General features: G+C 46.7%; 1 protein-coding gene across 1 annotated transcript in view; it reads left to right on the plus strand.

The window, feature by feature from the left end:
* The window catches only part of LOC112611610 (O-acyltransferase like protein), a 75,847-nt gene that overhangs the window by 46,024 nt on the left and 13,248 nt on the right, over positions 1-16,575 (plus strand). The window contains exons 8-10 of the mRNA XM_025365571.1: positions 3,101-3,202; positions 11,295-11,460; positions 13,279-13,358. Of these exons, the coding sequence (XP_025221356.1) occupies positions 3,101-3,202; positions 11,295-11,460; positions 13,279-13,358 (348 nt within the window). The remainder of the gene's footprint in view (positions 1-3,100; positions 3,203-11,294; positions 11,461-13,278; positions 13,359-16,575) is intronic.

Genomic DNA, 16,575 nt, shown 5'->3' on the forward strand with positions numbered 1-16,575 from the left:
GCCCCTGGAGAACGGGGAGGTCTGCCCACAGGGCAGCAGGCAAAGACCAGAACTCTGTTCCCTATAAGCCAGGCAAAAACGACTGTATGCTGGGATGGGACTGACTGGCAGGGTCCAAGCCCTGGGAGGGACACCGGCACAGACAGATCAGGATGGCAGGCACCGAAGCCAAACTCAATCTGGAGACTGTCACTAGGATGGAAAGATGGAGGGCACGAAAGGCCACTGGTTATCTCTGGGTCATCAGCGGGAATCGGAGACACCAGAGAACCCACCAGGTCAGTCCTGAGATAGCTAAAGCACAGGCCAAGGCTATTGAGATACCAAACAGCCCAGAAAACTACAAATATATAAAGATGACATATCTGCCACCTGGATTGGTCTGGGGTCAGGGAGGGCCATGCCTTGCCTTATATCAGTGGTCCTCAGACAGCCATCCCACTGCAAATTCACCAGCATCACCTGGAATTGGTAGAAGTGCAAATTCTTGGGCACCACCCCAGATCCACTGAATCAGACTTTCTGGGGGGATGGGTCCAGCAGTCTGGACTGTCAGAAGCTCTCCGGGTTGTGCCTGCGGAAGCCTGAAAAGCTCTGTGTGAGCCCGGGCAGGAAGAGCTGAGGCCAACAGAGGTGGCGGAAGCCGGGCAGATTCTGACAGCAGCCTAGAGACGGAGAAGTACATTTCTTTTCTCTTTATCTCTGTTTGCTTCCATTTCTCACCATCAGTCTCCGTGACTGTCTTTTTCTCCTTTTCCTTCAGTTTTTATTGTATTACTTTCAAAGGTTCACATTTTCTTTTGAACAATGGAACCATTATTAATAGTGATACCTAGTATTGCCATTATGCTAAGAGCTTGAAATCTTTTATCCCATGCAATTCTCACAATAAACCTATAAAACTGGTACACATATCATCCCCATTTTTACAGATGAGAAACTTCTTGATGTTCAGTAATGAGGTGATTTGTCCAAGTCTACACAGCTAGTAAGGTTAGAATTAGAGCTTAAGTGTAGCTTGTTTCACAAGGAAACCATGTCTTACTCACTTTGTCACTGATATTTACATAGCAAAACCAAAGCCTTCTGATTATCCTGAAGAATAATTAGTTGGCGACTGTTTTGTAATCCTCTCCTACCTCTCGGGCTGACTTCATCTATCACTAGTGCGTGCTCTTCTCTGTTGCAGTGTGTTCAAGTCTTTGAGTCTTAGCCCCGTGGAGCTAGTTATCTTGCTTACAGCCTGTTTTCCTGCCAGCCTTTCTTGTAGCCCTCTCTTGATGAACTTGCAAGCCGGGAGGTGCATGCCCACACACACAACGAGGCCCAGGTTTTGCTTAGCAACCGTGCTGGCAGAGCGGGAGCCAGTCACTCTGAAAAGAAAGAATTGCCCTGATTTATCCTTTCCTGAAATTAAGAGGAGGCCGGAATCAGAATTGGCTGCCCTGCTTCCCCCTCTTAGCACTGTCTTTTAGATGTCTCTATAAATTTTGTTCCTATTTAATGAGTCCAAGTTGCTGCTTTTCAAAGGAAAATCTGGCAGGCAGAGAATAGAGACATTCTCCAACCCTGCCTGATCCCTTCCAAGTCCCACCCAACCCACGGCTTTGTTTCGCAATAGGAAATACATTAGCTCCTTAGGGAAACACCCACAAGGATCGCTGGTACAAATGTCAAAAGGTTGAGAAACTCACATACTTGCTTACCATCCAGTTGCAATTAAAAGGCATCACTTTGGTTTCTTTAGCTGCACATTCTGGGTAATGAATTTGTCATCAGCGTATGTTGGTTAAGAATTCTGCGATCTTGGGCAACCCTCTTAATAATCTGTAGGTCTCACTTTTCCCATCAGAGAAGCAGGAATGATAGCATCTTCCTTTTCACCTAATAGAGCTGTTTATTCATCTATTCAATCATTCACTCAACAAACAACTATTTATTTATTTTTTTGAGATGGAGTCTCGCTATGTCATCCAGGCTGGAGTATAGTGGCATGATCTCAGCTCACTGCAACCTCCGCCTCCTAGGTTCAAAGGATTCTCCTGCCTCAGCCCCCTGAGTAGCTGGGACTACAGGCATATGCCACCACGCTCAGCAAATTTTTATGTTTTTATTAGACGTGGTGTTTTGCCATGTTGGCCAGGCTGGTCTTGAACTCCTGACTTCAGGTGATCCACCCGTCTCCCAAAGTGCTGGGATTACAGGTGTGAGTCACTGGGTCTGGCCAACAAACATTTTTTGCAAAGTAGTTTGGTATGACTGGAGAAGGAAAAGCAATCTCATTGGCGAAAGTACTTTGAAAGTCATGTGCTTCTACACAAATGGAAAGCCTTGGTGTTATTATTTCAAAAGACCCAATGGTGGTTGTTAATAGTGGTCAACAAGTCTTTCTGTCTCCCTCCCTTTTGGGCACCTGGCAACATTCCACTTCCTGGCCCCATTGTGATTAGGTGGGTTACATCATTAGTTCTGACCAAGTGGTACCTGGTATTGCCATTATGCTAAGTGCTTTAAACTCTTATGCTAAGAGCTTTAAACGTGACACTTTTAGATTAGACAGTTTCATTGCTAGTTTGTGGCCCTCCAGAAGGCTGTTGTCATCTTCCATGGTCACTGGTGAGGTTTCAGACGGTGGCTGCTCTGTGAACCTGGGCATGCAGCATGAGCAAGAACAAACCAATTGTTTTTGGCTGGGTGCGGTGACTCACACTTGTAATCCCAGCACTTTGGGAGGCTGAGGCAGGCGGATCATGAGGTCAGGAGTTCAAGACCAGTGTGGCCAACATGGTGAAACACCGTCTCTACTAAAAATACAAAAATTAGCTAGGTGTGGTGGTAGGCACCTCTAATTCCAGCTGAGGCAGGAGAATTCTTGAACCCGAGAGGCGGAGGTTGCAGTGAGCCGAGATTACACCACTGCACTTCAGCCTGGGTGACAGTGCTAGACACCATCTAAAAAAAAAAAATTCTTTTAAGACTTGGAGATGCTTTGTTAATGCCTCATAATTTATTCTATCCAGATTGGGACAACCAAATGAATCAATCAGTGAACTGTATTATTGATAAGTAATTCCTGTGACAATTCTTCTTTTTCTTTTAGTGGTTGGTTAAGTGCAAGGTCATTTTTAAAGATGCATCAGAATTCAGACAAAGGAATAACCCCTAAAGTCATACTCAGATACTTTCTCAGTCGCCTGGCAAGGTAGGTGTCACGTGTGTCTGTGTGAAGAGAGTCCACCGAACAGGCTTTGTGTGAGCAACAAGGCTGTTTATTTCACCTGGGTGCAGGTGGGCTGAGTCCAAAAACAGAGTCAGCAAGGGGTGGTGGGATTATCATTAGTTCTCATAGGTTTGGGGATAGGCGGTGGAGTTAGGAGCAATGTTTTGCGGGCAAGGGGGTGGATCTCACAAAGTACATTCTCAAGGGTGGGGAGAATTACAAAGAACCTTCTAAAGGGTAGGGAGATTATAAAGAATCTTCTTAAGGGTGGGGGGAGATTACAAAGTACATTGATCAGTTAGGGTGGGGCAGAAACAAATCACAATGGTAGAATGTCATCAGTTAAGGCTATTTTCACTTCTTTTGTGGCTCTTCAGTTGCTTTAGGCCATCTGGGTGTATGCGTGAAGGTCACAGGGGATATGATGGCTTAGCTTGGGCTCAGAGGCCTGACAGTAGGTTTATTTACATAATTTCTCAATTCCTCATTGCTATGTAATAATTTATTAGTTTTCTGTCTTTAACCCTCTTTTAAAAGAATTTCCAAAGAAAAGTAAACTGAAATAGTTTTCTTCCCTAAATACAGCCGATTTAAGCTGGTTTAACATGGTTCAAATTCTACTGGGACAAATACCATGAAAACTGGTATGTTCCACTGGCAAAAACATACTTAGTCCTCAGCTGATGGGCAGCAGAGTTCAATAAATGCACTGTCAGATTTCCATGGAATCTGTATTCAACAGGAAAATTTGTTTGTCTGCAAATTAGTAGTAATTCAATCCTGTAAATCAGAGTGCTAATGGTAATGATAAAAATAAAACGATACATGACCACAAGAGGAACTTGGTCGAAGCTCTGGGCCGTGGCCATTCTGCTGGGAGGGAGGCAAGAAGAATGATGATTTCTTTTTTTTTTTTTTTTTGAGACGGAGTCTCGCACTGTCACCTAGGCTGGAGTGCAGTGGCGCCATCTCCGCTCACTGCAACCTCCGCCTCCTGGGTTCAAGCAATTCTCCTGCCTCAGCCTCCCAAGTAGGTGGGATTACAGGCACCCACCACCATGCCTGGCTAAGAGATATATATATATATATAATATTTTTAGTAGAGACGGGGTTTCACTTTGTTGGCCAGGCTGGTCTTGAACTGCTGACCACGTGATCTTCCCGTCCTGGCCTCCCAAAGTGCTGGGATCACAGGCGTGAGCCACCGCGCGTGACCAATGGTCTTCTTTAGGAATGTGTAGTTGGTTGATGCAGAAGGGATTCCAACACTGGGGCAGAATATGGAATCAGTGGTAGCAGAGTGGCAGTGATGGAATGAGACAACCAAAGTTAAGGGCAGAAGGGCCGGGCACGGTGGCTCATGCCTGTAATCCCAGGCGTTTTGGGGAGGCCCTTGGGAGGCCGAGGGGGGCATATCACTTGAGGTCAGGAATTTGAGACCAGCCTAGCTAACATGGTGAAACCCTTTCTCTACCAAAAATACAAAAAATTAGCTGAGCGTGGTGGCACACGCCTGTAATCCCAGCTACTCGGGAGGTTGAGGTGGGAGAATCACTTGAACCCCAGAGGTGGAGGTTACAGTGAGCCAAGATTGTGCCACTGCACCCCAGCGTGGGCAACAGAGTGAGACCCTGTCTCAAAACAAGCAAACAAACAAACAAACAGAAACAACAAAGTTAAGGGACAAAAGGAAACTTCAGCTCATGTCATCCAACCCTGCCATTGATATATTTTCTACATTGTGGTTATTTGCTGAGCTGGAAGCCAGCACTCCTGACTCCCGGTTCACGTTCATCTTGTTTCCACACTGTCACAAAATAGGAAGAGGAGTGTTGTCATAATATTTGGAGCTAGTGAAATGCAGTGGGCATGTGCAGACTCTGTAGTTGGACGGCTGAGCATGTATTCTGGCTCAGTCACACAGCAGCTGAGTGACCTTGAGTAAGTGTCTCAGTCTTTCTGTGCTTGAGTGTGCTCATCTCTAAAATGGGAAGAATAGTGACATGTCATAGGACTCTTGTGAGGATTCAGTGAGATAATGTATGTAAATAACTTGGAAGCGTGCTTTACACATAGTAGGCCCTCAATAAGTAGAAGCTATCATTATTAGTGTGGTTGTTATTTATACCTTTTAAGCTTTCCATCAAATAGGTGAAGAATGGGGACAAGCTAAGGCATAGACCTTTGTTGGTTTCTTTTCACCACGGTCTTTGTGGTTTCTTCCAAGCTTTATAAAATCTAACCCTTCTCCAGGGAAGGACAGAAGGCTTATGATTTCAATAATATTTTGGGTGTGTGGCACTGGGGTAAGCAGCCTGTCCTGCCCTGAGGCTTTCTGGGGGTGAGAGGCTGGCGTACAGGCTGAGGGGTCATGGTGATGAATACTAAGAGGGGTTAGGTGGGGGTTGGGGCAGGGGATCTAATGGTATGGTGGGTTCTGCTTGGGAAACCAACTTTATTTTATTTTATTTTATTTATTTGTTTTTTGAGACAGAGTTTTGCTCTTGCTGGAGTGCAATGGTGCAATCTCAGCTCACTGCAACCTCCGCCCCCCAGGTTCAAGCAATTCTCCTGTCTCAGCCTCCCGAGTAGCTGGGATTACAGGCGCCCACCACCACGCCCAGCTAATTTTTGTATTTTTAGTAGAGACGGGATTTCATCATATTGGTCAGGCTGGTCTTGAACTCCTGACCTCAGGCCCACCTTGGCCTCCCAAAGTGCTGGGATTACAGACATGAGGCACCATGCCCAGCCTATTTATTTATTTTTTGAGATGGAGTCTTTCTCTGTCGCCCAGGCTAGAGTGCAGTGGGATGATCTTGGCTCACTGCAACCTCCTCCTCCTCCTGGGTTCAAGCGATTCTTCTGCCTCAGCCTTCTGAGTAGCTGGGATTACAGGGTTCCACCACCATGCCTGGCTCATTTTTGTATTTTTAGTAGAGACAGGCTTTCTTGTCTTAGCCAGGCTGGTCTCTGGGTGAGGGAAAAGGGACAAGATGGAGGAAGGTGGACAAGATGGAGGAAGGTGAACAAGATGGCGCAGTTCCTGTTGTTTCCGGGTTCTTCATCACAGATTTTCCCGCACCCGGGAAAAATTCCCGCGCCCGGGGAAAGAACCAAATCAACTGAGCCTGCGCAGAATGACGTCAAGCCAGGGACACCGAAATTCAAGCAGCCACTCCTACACACACGCCCCAAACTCCTCCCCCTCCAGCTCCCAGGCATAAAAGTCCGCCGCCAGCAGGAGCTGGCGTGACTTCTTCAGCGCCCCCACATTTGTGGACCGGAGAACATTACCCGAGAGCGCCAGCGCGACTTCCCTGGCCCTCCCCCCCCACACCTGAGGACCAGAGAACCTCGTCCGAGAGTGTATGCATATTTGCAAATAAAAGGCTGCCACTTTCTTCGCTCATTTTGGCCTTTATTGATTGAGAAACAGAACAGTCTCAAACTCCTGACCTCAGATCTGCCTGCTTTGGCCTCCCAAAGTGCTGGGATTACAGGTGTGAGCCACTGCGTCCAGCCTTGGGAAACCTACTGTGGGGTAAAAGTCTGGAGCTGGGGATTGAGCAGAGAGGGGTTCTTTCCAAGGTGGATAGAGCAGCGGTGGGGGCAGGAGGAGCACGGGGTGAGAGTGAGGTGGTAGTGAGGCCTTGTAAGGCAAGGACCCCAGTGAGTAAATTACTGCAGTATCTGGGCAGGAGAGCAGGTTTTCACTGGCAATTGGCAGTGGGGATGGAGAGAGGAGAAATCAAGGACTCAGGAATTTTCTGGCTTGAGCAACATGGCAGGTGGTGCTGGCATTCTTGAGCTGGGGAACTCTGGAAGGAAGGCAGGTCAGAGTAGCAGCTAGGGAGACAATCAGTCCAACCTGGGAAAAAACTGTGTTGAAAATGGAGGGAACTGTCACCAACCCACAACTCAAACTCACCCTCACTAAGGTAACCCCAGTGACAAAAGAGTCATGCTCCTGGCCATTTTGAGGTTCTCACGTGTGCTGGTATAACTCACTGATGCTACCTGGTTAGCACTTATCACTTGTCTGCTTATCTCCAGGAGGACGGGGTCAGACCATCTGTTTACTCACTCATTCTGTGTTTACTGGAGGCCCATTTTGTGCCAGGCACTGTCCTAATCCCTGAGAATAGAGTTTTAATAAGCCATGCAAAGGTGCCTTCCAGCCCGCAGGTTACATTCCAGTGAATAGAGGCAGACAATAAATAAATGAATATGCAATTTGAAGTTGCAGCATGCAAATAAATGTATGCTAGGCCAGGGAGGATGGCTGCTACAAAGTGATCATTTGGAGAAGAGGCGACTGCAGTGGCTCATGCCTCACAATCCCAGCACTTCAGGAGGCAAAGGTGGGACGATCCCTTGAGCTCAGGAGTTTGAGAACAGCCTGGCCAACATAGTGAGACCTCATCTCTACAAAACATAGAAAAGATTAGCAGTGTGGTGGCACGTGCCTGTGGTCCCAGCTCCTTGGGAGGCTGAGGCGGGAGGATTGCTTGAGCCCAGGAGGTGGACGCTTCAGTGAGCTGTGATTGCATCACTGCCTTCCAGCCTGGGTGACAGAATGAGACTTTGCCTCAAGCAATCAATCAATCAATAGAAGTAAGCAAGGTGGAGGCTTTCTCTGGAAGGGCAGTCATGGGAGGTGACTTTTGGCCAGAGCCTAGAAGAAAGTAAAGGAATGTTCTAAGCAAAGAAAATCCTGTGGGGGAAGAATGGTCCATTCTGGGAAAACCGAATCACAAAGGTCCTGGGAAAGGAGGGGCGTCGCAGTGTCTGAAGAGCCTCAAAGAGCCCAAAGGTGCTCTGTGGAGTGAAGCGAGCCACGTGGACAGTGGGAGGAATGAGGTCAGAGATGGGCGGGGGCTGCCCTAAGGAGGCTCCCTGTTGTTCTGAGACAGAAAGCTTTGAAGGATCCCAGCAAGGGAGTGGCATGGGGAGATTTACATCTTGCAAGACTCACTCTGGCTGCAGGGCAGAGAATGGCTGTAGGGGCCAGATAGGGGGAGACCATTTGGGAGCTATTGCAAGTGATTATAAATTCCCTAAACTTAACTTCTAGGGGTAAGTCAGGACAGAGATTATCTAACAGGAAAGGAAGAGAGTAAAGCTCTAGAACCGTGGAACTGCCTGGTTATGTCAACTAGCAGCTACATTTTAAAAATTAGGGTTTTTTTTTTTATACCTTGTGATAAAAATGTCTAATTATAACACAAGGTTATAGCTAAAATAATCGGTCCCCCTTCCAGTCTCACTCCCCGCAGGACACCTGTATTTAAGTTTCTTAGGAATTCTTTTTTTTTTTTTTTTTTTTGAGACGGAGTCTCGCTGTGTCTCCCAGGCTGGAGTGCAGTGGCGCGATCTCGGCTCACTGCAAGCTCCGCCTCCCGGGTTCACGCCATTCTCCCGCCTCAGCCTCCCAAGTAGCTGAGACTACAGGCGCCCGCCACCACGCCCGGCTAGTTTTTTGTATTTTTTTTAGTAGAGACGGGGTTTCACCATGTTAGCCAGGATAGTCTCGATCTCCTGACCTCGTGATCCACCCGCCTCGGCCTCCCAAAGTGCTGGGATTACAGGCTTGAGCCACCGCGCCCGGCCAGTTTCTTAGGAATTCTTGCAGAAACTTTCCATGTACGTATAAGCACTGTTCTTCTCCAGCGCGCGTAGGATTGCACTGTATACTTCACTGTTTGCATGTGATGTGTTCACTTATAATACAGAATTGGCCTATTTCTCTATTAGCACACAAGGACCCACATCCCTGATGTTAAAGGTTATCAGTACGGCACAGTGGGGTGTACCATTATGTATTTAACTTGTCCCCATTAGTGGGCATGGAGGTAATTCTTTGCTGTCTTAGACAATGGGACAATCTGTATATATTTTTGTGCACGTGTGTAGACCTGTTTGTGGGCTAAATGCCTACAGGTGGAATTAGGGGTTTTGGGCATTTAACATCGTAATGTGCATTTTCCAATTTACCTTCCCACCCACCAGGTATGAGAATCCCTGCTTCTCACCCCTCCACCACACTGGCCAGTATCCCACATTTTAATCTTTGAAAACCCACTTGGACTTTTATTCTCTTGGAAACTTGGACAAAAATGTAGCACGTGTACATTTTAGGGTGGTTTAGATGTTTCAAACTGTTTTCTTGTTTATCTCATTAGATTTTCAAAAAATCTTAGAAAGCAGAAACCCTCGTTTCCCTTTTAGACAAGAGGAAAGAGGAGACATTACATGATTTTCTCAGTGTGAAAAGTTTAGACAAGCTTGATACTCAAGGCGTGGCCCACCCAACAGCCTGCAGACTCCAAGTCTGCATTTTAACAAGCACCCTGGGGAGGGGGGACTTGGCAGAGGTGAGGGATGCTGCCTGGAGTGGGGGGCAGGGGAACGCTCCCTTCTGCTCTGCTTCTGAAGGGAGCAGCGCAGACTACTTTCCCCGGGGAGGGGAGGCGACAGATGGTGGGAAGGATGATCAGAAAGGCGAGGCCGGAGGCTTGTAGGGGCAGCTGCAGGGCAGCATGGTCAGATGGCAAACATGGCAGGACCCAGTGCCTAGGACCCAGGGAGGTTGTCGCCTGAGCAAACGTGCAGGCGAGCAGATCTGGGAAGCTGTGTCTTGACAGAGTTGCCTGCCTTTTCTCTATCACATTGATCAACAATTCCACTCCCTCTCCTGGAATGTTTACCACCCTCCCACCCACCGGACACTCTCTATGTAGGACGCTGTCATTGTGGGGAGAACAGGGGAATCAATGGTCTCCGTCCCCGGGTGCAGACCAGAGGCTTGGTGCTGAGCCCCTCTCTGCTGGGGGTGCGCCTCTAAGTGGAGACGCTCCAAGTCCTTCTACTTCCCATCTGTCAATGCCACCCCAGCCCCCACCCTCTCACCCAGATGTTTGGAGGTACTGCTGGGCCATTGTTCTGCCCTAGTTGAGCCAAAACCACCCTGGATTTTTAGTTATATTCTTTTAGAAGAGGGCTCTGAGCCCAGCCCATCCAGAGTCCATGCCAGAATTGTATGCGCCTCCAGACTGCCATCTCACTTCTAAACTCTAAACCCACACTGTCCAGCAAATAGCCGCTAGGTAAGTGGCCAGTTGAGATGTGCTATGTGTGCAAAGCCCACATTGGACTCTGAAGACTCAGTAAAAGGGAAAAGAATGTCAAATAGCCTCTTAACAATGTTTCATATTGGGTACATGTTTGTAGTGATAATATTTTGGATATATTGGTCTAAATAAATAATAGTAAAATGAGTTGTACCTATTTCTTTTTAAGTTGTGGCTACTGGAAAGTGTAAAATTGGGGGCAGCCGTGCTTGCATCCTGTTTCTATTGAACAGTGCTGGTCTAGACACCTTACTCCTGATTCTTCCCCTTTGTAGCTGCTTCAGATCTTGCTTGGAGGAGGTAGGGTGTGAGGAGGGGAGAAATGAAGCAAGCGAGGGAGGGAGGGAAGGGAGAAAGAGTTTTTCATCTTGTGAGGCCATGTGGAAAGAACATGAACCGGTGTCTACTGCGCTATGATTGGTGGCCTTGGGTAAGTCACCCTAACTTTTCTTAGCTATAATTTCTTCATAAAAGGGAGGTCACAGCTACCTTGCAGGATTGTTCTGAGGTTTAGAAATCTCTAGCAGGCTCCTCCCACAGTGGCTCGCCTATATGACTTGCTCAATAAATAACAGTATTTTTAGTGGAACGTGGTGGCATGCGCCTGCAGTTCTAGCTACTTGGGAGGTTGAGGTGAGAGGATTACTCGAGCCCAGGAGGTGGAAGTCAGGGCCGTAGTGAGTGAGACCCTGTCTCTAAAAAAAGAGAAATAAACAGCAGTATTTTTGCAGCAGTAGCACCTGAGCCGGTACATGATCGGTGCTCAGTAAGTGATCTTGAACTTGTGGATGCTTGAGCGTTTGAGGTGTGGCTGGGTGGCAGCTGCCCACAGTACAATCTGTTTTAGAGCACCTTATGCCCCACCCGCCACGTGCCCGCTGAGGGGACTGGAGGGACTCCAGTGGAAAGTCACCTTCTTTCTCCCGGCTCTCTCCTGCCAGGTTGCAGCCTCTTCACCTGTATTCAGTGTGCTTGTTGGTTGGACTGTTCTCTCTTGTTCCCTGGGGACCTCTCTGGGAAGTGCCCAAATTCCACTGGGATAACTGCCGGCAAGCATGGTGGACAAATCTGCTGTTACTAAACAACTTTGTGTCGGTCAAGAATGCGGTGAGTCTCGAGTTGCTGGCTTTGGAAAGGCAGAAGGGTGCAAACCTGGCGTCTCATTTCTTCAATCGGTATGCTGAACTTTCCAAGGGCCAACCTGATTCTGGTGTTTTCTCTGGAGTACTGGTGATGCTGTAGGAAGGTGGGCTGTGTGAGTGGGGGATGGCTTCTGGTCATGGGGTGGGTGTAACCCTGCCAGGCTATGCAGGGGCAGCCGCTGTGAACAGCAGAGGGAGGGGGGCATAGCAGTGGCCAGCAAGGGGCCAGCCATCCTGGCACATGTCCCGGAGGCAGCTGACCCTGCCCCATCACTGTTCCTGTGCCAGCCCATGTTGCCCAACTGGGAAAGGACAGATTCCTCACCTCTGTCTGTTGAGTCTATACTGCAATGGGACATTGCATCACACCCTTACTATGTTGGATTCTACTCAAGTTCAAAGTAGACCTGACCGAGTTGCTTTGGAGCAACAAGATCTATGTATGTCTTGGCTTCTCCAAAGCCCCAGTTTCCTCATAATGAATTTGAAGCAAGTGAAAGTGAAATAGCTGTAATGAAATTATATCACCAGTTCCACATATGCCTTGAAATCAAGGCTGAAAACGGAATCGCTAAAGCGTGGCAGGGCCCTAATCATTGCATATAGCAACTCACTAACTAGATGGCTGCCTTCCGTTTGCAAAGGCCCAGCCATACGGACAGGCTTGCATCACCATCTACCTGCCCGCAGGTGGGGGCCGCCTGGCTGTGATGGGGTCCCTGGGGGATAATCTGGGCTGTTTTCCCCAATGCAAACTGATTTGGGCCATTTGCAGGAAGCAGTGGCAAGGATACTAGCCAGTGGCCTTTTTGAGGTACAGTCCACCTTAGATTCTTGAAAGCAGAAGTGCCAGGGCCCTTTGGAGAGAATTGCCCTCAGGGACTTCCTCACACTGAAGAAAAAAACACTGGTAACCATCTCATCTGGCACAAGCACAGACCGTCTGTGGAACTCATTTTGGCCAGGCGATCCCACGTCAGTCATCCATGGGAACTCTGGGGTTCTCCACAAAACATCATCTGGAGCCAAGCCCTGGTTCTAAATGAACTTGTTCTTTCCACCTAGAGTTGGGGCATGGGGAGCGGCAAGGAAAAGAGAAAAACGTTGACCCCTCTGACTTCCAACTGCACCATAATGATGAGAAACTCTTACATTCCTGTAACGTGACAGAGTTCATGTCCCACAACTGTCCTAGGAGATGGGCTATGATCATTTTTCTTTTTTTTTTTTTTTTTTTGAGACGGAGTCTCGCTCTGTCGCCCAGGCTGGAGTGCAGTGGCCGGATCTCAGCTCACTGCAAGCTCCGCCTCCTGGGTTCACGCCATTCTCCTGCCTCAGCCTCCCGAGTAGCTGGGACTGCAGGCGCCCGCCACCGCGCCCGGCTAGTTTTTTGTATTTTTTAGTAGAGACGGGGTTTCACCATGTTAGCCAGGATGGTCTCGATCTCCTGACCTCGTGATCCGCCCATCTCGGCCTCCCAAAGTGCTGGGATTACAGGCTTGAGCCACCGCGCCCGGCCATTTTTCTTTTTTAAACAAAAGAGAAAATGTGTCTGAATCTCCATTTTGTAAAATGGCAGCAATAATACCTGCCATCCAGGCTTGGTAGAAGGCTCAAGATGAGGGATGTGAAATATGAGTATCTCTAACTCAATTTCCTTTGTCTTCCCATGGAAATTCCCCCCACCCACCTATTGAATTCTGCCTCCTAGTCCAGGCAGGTGGAGAGTGTGGAGCAGAACTGGTAAATGAAGGAAGAGTGAACTTTGCTGCTCTCTTTTCAGTGCAATGGCTGGACCTGGTACCTTGCCAATGACTTCCAGTTCCACCTCACCACACCAGTGATCATCTTCATCCATGCAAAGTGAGTCTGATTGGGACAAGCCTTTCTCCTCATCTTTCACAAAACCCTCAGAAAGTGTCCCAGTTCTGTGCAGAGCCGCTTTTTAAAATGTAGGAAACTAACTTTACAGAAAAGTAAATACCAAATCCTCTACTGTTTGCCTTCTTCCGCATTCTCCTCCAGCATTGATCCTGCTCCAGTCAGTGTGTTTTGCAGAGTTACAATCATTGTGTGCATGTAATATCTAGTGCTCAGCTTTTTCCATTTAACTGTTCTTATAAACATTGCCACATATTGACATAACCTGCATACTTGTCAGTTTTAGGGTTTATCTACCATTTTTATGGCTGGGTGTCTAGATTGTGGCCAATTTTTCATGATTATAAATGTCACTGCAATGCATGCCTTTGAACACACTACTTTTTCTCTTAGTTACTTCCATGCGGGCAGATTTCCAAGTGCAATTGCTAGGTCAAAGGGTAGGAACAGTTTTGTGGCACTTGTCACATATTGTGAGATTGCCCTCCAGAAAGAGTGAAGTAATTTACAACACCCTCAGCAATGTATCGCTGCACCAGCTTTCCCACATTGGATATTTATCACCTTAATTTTTGTTAGTTTTAGAAACACCTTAAGGCCTCAATAATTCATGGAGAGACTTATAGTTGTGGATTATTCATGCCATATTTAAAAAATTTATTGTTCTTTTTTGTTAAAATATATGTTCAATTTGAGAAACACTGGAAAACATTAGGAGTTCAGAGACGGGGGGAAATCACCCCAGTTCCACTTTGTCAGTCAAGGGAAGGAGAATTTGCTGCTAATATTTTGGGGCTTATCCTTCTGATTTTTTTTCTGCCCAGTTTTTTGTTTGTTTGTTTGTTTGTTTTAAGAGATGAGGGTCTCACTCTGTCACCCAGGCTGCTATAGAGAGCTGGTGCCATCACAGCTCACTGCAGCCTCCAACTCCTGGGCTCAAATGACCCTTCTGCCTCAATCTCTCAAGTGATTGGGACTTACAGGCATGAACCACTGCACTTTGCTAATTTTTTAACTTCTCTAAAGAGATGAGGTCTTGCTATGTTGCCCAGGCTCTGCCCAGCTTTTGATACAGGAAAGCATTCTGTATATACACCTTAGTATCTTTCTTTCAATAGTTTTATGACACACGCATTTCCCTATATTATTTTATTTTTAAAGCAACATAATTTAAATGTCTGCATAACATTCCATTCCATGAATAAAATATATAATTTATGTACACCTTCTATTGTTTAATACTGGGATTATTCCAATGTTATGCTTTTGTAAATAATGGTTTGATAAATATTTTCATGGAAATATTTATCAGTGCCTGGATTTGTCTCCAACTTTGATATTTCTGTATAATATATATCTTTGAGGGGAATTACTAGGTCAAAGGGCATGAATGTCTTTTGCGCTCTTGAATCATAATGATAAATCACTTTCCTTAGAGGGAACATCAATATTCAGTCCTCCAGTCATCCAATTTAACTGTTGTCAGAGTGGAATATTAATAATAAAACAAAACATCTGAGTCTTTACATGTTCTTCCTTCTGTTTCCAAGTTTCCTCTTCTTATAAGGACACAGTCATATTGGATTAAGGCCCACCCCAATGACCTCATTTAATGTTAATTATTGCTTTAGAGACTCCATCTTCTAATACAGTCACATTCTGAATTAGTGGGGCTTAGGATTTCAAGATAGGACTTTGTTGGGGATATAATTCAGCCCATAACATTCAATATCAGGAAGATGTATGAGTTTAGTTGACATGGTGCTAGCTGGAAGAGACTTGTAGAGTCTGTGGTGGAGATACTGATCTTGGAAGTAGGTGCCAGGGACTGGTCTTAAGTCCCCCAGGGAGTTAAACACATATTTACTTGGGTGGCTGTTGGTTTTTATTGGATGGACTGACTACCACTTACCTAGGACACTGAGTTCTTATGCCTGCCCACTCTAGACTTCCCTGGGAACCCATGTGAGTGTCCTTATGACTGAGGAGCCCTGGCCCCAATGTCAGCATCTTTCCTAAAGGCTGTGGTGGAAGGTGAATTTCAGTCCTTCAGCTGAAAGCCCACACTGTCCAAGCTTGTGACTATGCAACAAGATTTAGCTTATAAGTGGAGGGAAGTATAAAAGTAGGGCTTTTCTTCCTTTAGAGAATATAATTCCATGGAATGCCAGTGGAATTAGGTCTTTCTGGAGCTCAGTAATTCAAGGAACGAAGAGCTAAGGGGTCTGGCAGAAGTCACAGTAAATATACATACAGCATTATTACCATAACCCCCTGCCTACCCTCATAGCAGACATTACTAATCAATCATAGCACCATGGAGCTAGAATTCATCCTTCTTTCCAAACATTATACTAACATTGGTACTCTGGCTGAAAATAATTTTCTCCCTGTATCACTGTGGTGATAACTGCATAGTATCTATCTTATCCCTTCCTCATGAGCAGCCATGGCAACTTCCACTAGCAGAATTGCATTGTCAAAGGCATTTTCCAGGTCAGGCTGTGCCTGGATGGTCTTGCACCTGTGTTTGGCATTTCTTCCACACCACTGTAGATCCTCTAAATGCCAACCCTCACACTTCCGAGCAGGTACAACCAGACAGTGCCTCACTCTGGGTGCTTCAGGGAACATCCTAGTTTTATACATGCACGATCCCAAAGTGTGGAGGAATTAATTTGTGTGGGACCATCCTTAACCCATGTGAGACAGAAGACAGTGGGAAAATGCTTCTCTCTTTCATCTCACAGGACAGTTTTAAGGTACATTTCATAAGGCCCTGTGGAACATTCTGGAAGAATTGAGCATTGGCTACCTTGATAGCACATCCTGGTATTGGTTTTCCCTGCTTCCCTATTCTCCTACCCTATCCCTCATTCCTACTCCCACGTGAACTACCTGCACCCAGACATTTGTCTCAGGCTCTGCTCCTCAGTTGAAGGCATGCCCGGTTCCCCCTCTGTATTAGTCTATTTTCACACTGCTATAAAGAACTACCCAAGACTGGGTAATTTATAAAGAAAAGAGGTTTAATTGACTCATGGTTCTGCAGGCTGTACAGGCTTCTGCTTCTGGGGACGCCTCAGGAAACTTACAATCAGGGCAGAATGGGAAGCAGGCACATCTTATATGGTGGGAGCAGGAGGAAGAGAGCAAAGTGGGGAGGTGCTACATACTTTTAAACAACCAGATCTCATGA

This window comes from Theropithecus gelada, chromosome 18 (genome assembly GCF_003255815.1).
Source record: "Theropithecus gelada isolate Dixy chromosome 18, Tgel_1.0, whole genome shotgun sequence".
Lineage (NCBI taxonomy): Eukaryota > Metazoa > Chordata > Mammalia > Primates > Cercopithecidae > Theropithecus > Theropithecus gelada.